General features: G+C 36.9%; 1 protein-coding gene across 5 annotated transcripts in view; it reads left to right on the top strand.

The window, feature by feature from the left end:
• The first annotated feature begins 5,056 nt into the window (after window positions 1-5,056).
• MANEA (mannosidase endo-alpha) overlaps window positions 5,057-7,548 on the top strand; it is an 87,871-nt gene continuing 85,379 nt past the window's right edge. The window contains exon 1 of one of the 5 annotated variants that reach the window (XR_004496467.1): window positions 5,057-5,790. Coding sequence is in view for 3 of the 5 variants with exons in the window: in XM_015621588.3 (XP_015477074.1) it covers window positions 5,241-5,790 (550 nt within the window). In the remaining 2 variants the exon portion in view is untranslated. The remainder of the gene's footprint in view (window positions 5,791-7,548) is intronic. The other 4 variants (XR_004496466.1, XM_015621588.3, XM_015621587.3 and 1 more) reach the window with 4 other exon arrangements.

Below are 7,548 nucleotides of genomic sequence, written 5' to 3'. Positions count from 1 at the left end.
CCTCCCGCTGGTGAGTAACGGCGCCGGGCCCGAGCCCCGGCCGGCCCCGGGCACTGGGGAAGGGCTCCTGGGGGCTGGGAGAGGGCGGGAGAGGAGGGGACGGTGCCCGCCCCCGCCTGCAGCCGCTGTCACAGGGGCCGCGGCGGCCCCCGGGCGGTGCCGTCCCTCCCTCCCGCGGAAGCCTCGCCGCGCCTCTCCGCGGCGGGCGCTCCTGTGCCGGCGGGGCCTGGCGCTTGGTTCCTCAGAGTGAGAGAGAAGTGTGAACGCTCGGAACTCGGTGGCTTGCTCAGGGCATGGGAGCAGCACAGCCAGCTGGGTCTGCTCCCCGCCCTTGCGTTTAACTCCTGTCAAGCAGCCTGGCCCGAAGTGCCCCGGGGAGCTCCCCGTGAGCCCCGGCTAAAGGTTGCTGTCGTCTCATGGCCTGCAGCTGCCCAGAGTTAGGCATGTGTTTCCATGTCCTTACGAAGCGGGAGAGGGCTGGCTGGCATGCTGAAGGCAAATACTCTAATGTAAAAGCTCTCTTAGCACTTTTACAGCAAAGAATCCTGAAGGATTGTTTTTTGTTACTCCTGCTGTCTTTCTTAAATTCAAATCACGTTTTCTGGTTGTCAGATTTAAAATACCTTTTTCTAAATTGAGTAGACCAAAAAGAAATCTTCCATTATTGGAAGTGTTTAAAAAGATACCTTTTTAGTATGCAATACAGCTGTGAAGTGTCTGCGTGCCATACCTGATGGCTTCATACATCTTTGATGATTCAAGCTATTTTTAAAAAAAGGCTTTAGAAACAGTCTTTTAATATACAGAGAGTTTTTGAGAAATACCCTGTTTTTTTCTAACACTAGGAACACTCACAAGGTTCTCACACATATGGTCAGCCTCTGTTGCTTTTTATTCTTTGTGCTCTCCAGGTCAGAATGTGCTATGTAGATGTGGTGCTTTTAGCACTCTTAACTGTCCTCAGTTTAGTAAACTTCACCTGGTCAATCCTTTGGAAAATGAATGTTTCTAGGTGCTGTCTGCATTGTAGCTCCAGAATCAGGGCTTTAAGGCCTAGGAGCTTCAGATCTATCTAGAGCTGATCTATCACTTCAGAGTTTTCAGTTTATTTGAGCTGAGAAAACTTAGTAGAAACTAAGCTTAGATAACTTACCTGAGAAGCTTTGATCCCATCCCATGAGCTACCAGCCTCAATGGCTTCTGGATGACCTTACCTTTGGTCAATAAAATCACATTTTCAGAGCCCTTCCCCGTATTGCATTTTGGTTTGTTATGGTTAAGGAATATCAGAGTGAATAAATAATGGTATTTGCTGAATCCTACTTAACTAGATAAATCTATTTTATCTGAACCTAATTTATTTGCATAGCATATTTCTCTTTTGGAATTTGTAAAACTGAAAAAAGCAACCCACTGGGTAGGATACTGAAACTTGAGTTACCTGACCAAAATTATCTCAACTAATTAAGCACCGTCACCCTTTTCAACCATGTTTGTTGTTTTTTTTTTTTATTGCTTTTTCTTCTCTGACTAAAGAAACATTCTTATTTGGGAGAACGTGTCAGGGAAAACAAGTTATGCATCTGTACATCTGTATGCTTTTTTCTTCATATAGAGGAAAAGATAAACAGTAGGTTTTCCTACACAGTAACTTAAGAGTATAAAAAGCACTAGTGAGGGAGAAAAAAAAAATCACTGTCAGGTAAGAGCTTGAGACATTCAATTAAGTTTGCAGAACAGTTAGGAAAATACTTCAGATTTTTTCACAGACAATTTTTTTCTTTTCTTCATGGAGGAATTGTTTTAAGAAGGCTGGAAGTTTAGCCTGCTGTGATGAATTTAATGCTATTTATTACTAAAAACCCAAATTAATGTGGAAGAGATGATCATAATGGGATAGACTTACATGTATTTTGTGCTTTTAATTCTATATAGTAGTTTACAAACTAAAAAGCAAAACAACTGTGTCAGATGTTTAGGGCCTTTTTGAGAAGAGAATGAAATGTACAGAAAATACAGGTTTTAACTTTTCCTGGTAAAGCTTCATATTTTTCTCATGTTATGAAGGAAACTACCGTCTGTATTCAGTAATGGAGAAACTCTGACCTGTTACTGATGGTTTTTTCCTTCTTTTAAAATTTATTGAATATGCAGGGGAAAGAGCCCAAACTGCTTACATTTTTGTCTGGTGCACCTATATGTGTCAACAAACACAGAGTTTGAATCCAAAAGCTTCTGAGTCAGTGTAACTGCATGTAAGATCTTAACCTTCATAAAGCTGAAGTTATTCAGCCTGACTTTTCTCAGTAGGAAAAGTCAATTGCTGTTAGATCCAAGTGAATCCAAAAGTCCTAGGCAAGATACTTCCTAAGTCTACAGGAGTGACTTGTACCTCAGTAAATACCAGTCAAACTCTAAAATTTGAATGTCCATGACAAATGCAAAATCACACCTATGCTTTGTCTACTGAATGTTGAATCAGAAATGTATTTTTAAGGTTTTTCCACTTCCAAGGACAGACATAATTTCATGTGGCTGTTTCACTGGCTTGTTTGCTCAGTCTGTTTCCTTTTGCTGTGGCACTAGCATTGATGAGGGTAATTTATCCATCACTGTCTCTGAAAAGTAGATCTGAACAAGATTAAATGACATGTGAAGCACTGCTAACCTGTAGCCTTTCGATACAGCTTTCACAATATAGGTGTCTGTGCCAGGTCTAAATTACGTTATCATCATTGAGACTGATGTCTCCCCAAAACACAAGCCTTTACCATAGATATCACTTACTTGTTCTAGAAATTATGCCCTTTGATGCTGAGCCTCTGTATAAGCATAGCAGAAGTTCTTAATATGGTGTGGTAGACCAAGGTCTGTCTCAATGCTAGTCAAATGCTCATAAGCATGCTGCTTTTTTTTAGTATACTTCAATGTGAATATTCCATTGATAAAATACTTGTTGAAATAATAATGTGGAGCACCAAGATCAATTCCTGACACTTCAGACTAATGACTTAATGATAGTGAAATCTTGATCTAAACAGGAGAAATTGAGTAGTTGATATACCAACCAAGAATAAAAAGGAAACAGCTTCTTTGATACGGAATAGAAAACCCACATGAAAAACCTTGAACATTCCAATTATAGGCATTGTAATCATGAGTTCTTCTTCACAGAAGAGATAAAATAATAATTGCAGAGGTAGTTTATCTCTGGCAGTCCTGTATGTTGTTTAATGAAGATCAGTGGCATCTGGGTTAAATTAAATGGAATACATTAATACATTAGTCAGATGAATAATATTGTTTCCTTAAAAAAATCAAAACCCTTCGGAAAACCTTAATTTATCTAATCAGAAAATTGAGTTAAATTACCAGGTAGGGGTAGCATTATCTACTAGAAAGAAGACTGAAAAGGTAATGAAAAATAGCAGGAGCATTTTTAGTGTATTTAAAGTTAATTACTTAATAAAGTAAGATGTTCTGTACTCCAAACAATCTCTGACAGAATTCTAAAATCATGGGATGGATTGTTAGCCATAGAAAAAGTACCCTGTAATTTGACATAAAGCACTGTGAAATCCTCTAAGCATGTGTGCTGTAAAGCCATTTTTCCTGGCAGTAGCCAAATGTATGGTTTCAGAATCCATTTGGGCAAAATGAACATCATTTTCGTAGTCTAGCCTTGCTCCATCTGTTCTTTGTTGGCTTTAGTGCTGTGGTACTTATTCAATTGAGTCCACTCTAACTAGGTAAAAAAAATGCATTGGGATTTTCATGTTGTTTATTTTTGAAATGTTAACTGGGTTTTGCTCTTAAAGTAAATGAGTGGTCTTGCTGTGAAAACCAAATGAATCCCAGAGGTAAGGACAGGATGAACAGATTATTACTGGAAATGGAAGCAGAAGTTCCTGTTGTGGCAGTGTAATACTGCTAATTCAATTCAGGCTGTATTGTTAAAAAGCATATTCTAAAATTGCTTATCTAAAATTATCATAGCAGTAGCAAGCAGTATATTGTGACAACTGAGCTTTATGTTAATGCACTGTAACATTGGTAGGAAACAAAGGTCAGATAATTGAGAAGTATTTTAAAATTACCTGTGTATATATCAGTAAAAAAGGTTCTAAAATTTAGGGGTCAGTGACAGAAATACAAATTACAGCTATGCTGTGTCTAATGACCCTTGAATTAGAAATTTATTCTTAGATTTTCTAGTTTAGTGTTGTCAGTTTTATTCATAATCTTGTTCCACATAATTCTGTAGTAACCTAAATTTTGTTAATCCTTTTCTCTGGTTCTCTTGTGATAATGTTGTACAGGAATTAAAGTTATAAATAAAGTTATCAGACCTTCCATTCCATTCTAGTAAATACTGATTTTCTTCCCCCTACTTTCATGGTTCACATCTTGCTGTGTACCATTGGTCTTGTTTTGAATTTAGCCCTGGAACACTACATGAAGTGTCAGGCAACTGTGACATTGTACTAACTGGCTGCCAGCAGCTAACTCACAGGTTTTCTGCTTGAGATACATCCTTCTTGCTCTGCTGTTTTTTGCTTATGTGATTCAGATTCAGATTCAGAAAAAAAAAATAAATTTAGATGTGTAAAGTTGCAAAGCATCATGGTTTCAAATTTAATTTGCTGGAATATTATGTTAATATAATGCTTAACAGAACACAAAGTGGTTGGTCTGAAGCCAGTAAATAGCTTAGTGAATGAAACCTGCATTCTGAACATAAGTTGTAGTTCTGTCATACCCCATATTGTTTTTGACTTTTGTACTGCTATGTTATTCTCCTTTCATGGCTTCTGCTTTTTTCTGCTGTTTTATTTATTATTTCTGCCTGAATAGCGCTTACAAAACATAATAGTTCTTAAATACTGTAACCAGAATTTACATTTCATGGGATTCATCAGGGTTAGGATAAAAATTAATTTCAAAAGTAAAATACTTTATAAAATATTTGAGTCCTTGGTGGTAGAACCTCAAAATGTGACACATGTTCTCAAAGAAAGAAATGGGGGTTTTTTTGTGTACCCCACCCTCCATAAAGGTGTTCCTTCTGCGGTCAATTTTTTCACATCACGTTTGTCTCTGTGTTATTTTTATTATGTAGAGATTTTATGAAGCATTTCATACTGCTGAATACTAGGTAATAAGAAATCTGACCTGAGAATATTTGTCTTTTGATCAGTTGCGGCCAAAATCCTTCTGTTGGGATTCTGAACTATGACATCATGGCAAGATTTCGCAGAAGAACATGCATCATTTTGTTGCTTTTTATTTTGTTTATTTGCTCCATAATGATGGCTTTGAAGACTCTGAGACCTGACAGAGCTGGCTTTGGGGATCCATTTGGACTTGGTTTGTTGCCGGAGCTTCAACAACGGACAGTGCTCTTAGACAGTAAACAGAATTCGTTAAATAGGGCTCAAGGAGATACTGTGACACGTGTTAGTAATTTGCATAGTATTGCTGTCAATACTATGAAAGCATCTATGTTTCCAGTAAAAAAGCTGGAAGAGGAGCTGTCTTCTCCTAATTATAACTTTCATATCTTCTACTATACTTGGTATGGGAATCCACAGTTTGATGGTAAATACATTCACTGGAACCATCCGTTGTTGCCACACTGGGACCCCAAAATTGCAAACAATTATCCAAAGGGAAGGCATACTCCTCCTGAGGACATTGGGGCCAACTTTTATCCAGAACTTGGATCTTACAGTTCCAAAGACCCTACTGTCATAGAAGCCCACATGAAACAAATGCGTTCAGCTTCAACTGGTAATGAATGTTAACATTTCAGCATGTTGTTCATTTATCCAGCCTTACATATGTGAATGATCACAACTGAGCTATCCTGCTTTCTTTCTGTGTAATTCAGGAAATATCTGAAACTGGTAAATGTCTTTATATGTCTGAGTTTTAACCCCCAACTGAAACCTTCATCTTCAAAGCTGTGTCTGATGAGTGTAACAGCACAGAAATGTAAGAATGGTGTTTGTAATACTGAAGGTACATGTTTTTCATGACTTACTGCTAAACACTGATAACATAAATGAAAATACAGAAACCTTGGCTAGAATATATTGTCTGTGTATTTTATTTTTGGAGATGAATACTTCACTTTAAAGAACAGGTTTCAGTAAATCATGCTTACATGGTTAAGGAGCAGTCTGTTCAAATATGAATGGGCTTTTTTCTCTGAATGCTGTGTGTGCAATAACAGTTACGTATTGATTCGTTACTGTCTGAAAGTATCTCCTTTCAGCACAATTGATGTTCCCTTTTTCTAAATTAGGTTAACTGTGTACATAAGAATATTCAATATATTTTTAGTGTCCTTCGTGGTTGTTGGGCTTTTATGGTCCTTTTTATGTTAATCTTTAAAATAAGCAGTCATATAGGCTAATATTATACTTTGAACAGCTTCTGTAAATGTATGTGGAGCAACATGACCAAAGTTCATTATTGACATAGTGCTAATCACCTTGTATTGAATGTCCTTCATTCACCTCATCACTAAGGTATAATAGAATTCTTATATTTTGATTGATGGTATTTACTTGTGTAGTGTTTACTTCTTGGTTGTTGTCATCTTCTGGGTTTTTACCTCACATTTATTTTGTACAGGGATTAATACAAACAGGAAATTTCTGACCCTCTTGACTAATTTCTGACCCTCTTGACTAATATAACTCCATCAACAGGAGTAACAAGACTGTTGCAGAGAAATCTCAGATATAAGTTGCCAATAAGCACTGTTTTAGTCTTACCTAAAACAAGATAACGTATCATAGTGTGATGAATGCAAGGGGGGCACTTGCAGCTTTAGAAGAATATGTGATGTTTCTCATCATCTTAATACAGATGTCTAAGAAAGTGGAATTGCTAATGGAAAAGGTGTCAATTACTAGAAAAAAAAACACTTTGCATAATAAATTTTTTAGTAGCTTCAGTTAGTTTTCCATTTAAAACTTAGAAATGTGAATGAGTGGTTCAGGTTTCCTGTGACAACTTTGTAACATAACTGGTATTTATAAAGAGTCACTTTTTCCCTGCTGTTGTTCTGATTTAAGGATTTAAGTGCAATTGAATTTGTTCTCTTCCATCTAGATTTGACTAACATAAATCATCAGGTGTTTTTTTAAGAATTATCCTTTGTTCATTTGTTGTGCACTGTGAGGTTGACTATTTACAGTTTATTCTTTTTCTCTCTTAGCCAGTGTCTCTTCCATTTTTATATTTTACAGTCACATAATCATTTTTTCTCACCATTTTTGAGGCTTTATCAAAGAACATATGAAAAAAGAAAAATGTAAGTGGTTCTTTCAGCAAATATTGTCTAATGATTGAAGGCATATACGAGATTGGGGCATCAGGAGTCTCATGCAGTGCTCTCCTGTAGTCTTTTTATATTTTACAATTTTTATATATTAATTTCCTAATATTTTACAGATTAATACAGTAAATTCTATTAATGAGATTGCTTGGGGAAGTTTGTTTGTTTTTTGCAGCAGCCTTTTTTTGTGTCCACTTTTG

The sequence above is a fragment of the Parus major genome, chromosome 3 (assembly GCF_001522545.3).
Source record: "Parus major isolate Abel chromosome 3, Parus_major1.1, whole genome shotgun sequence".
NCBI lineage: Eukaryota > Metazoa > Chordata > Aves > Passeriformes > Paridae > Parus > Parus major.
Note: the sequence above shows the minus strand (reverse complement) of the source record. Positions and strands in the feature narration are given on the sequence as shown.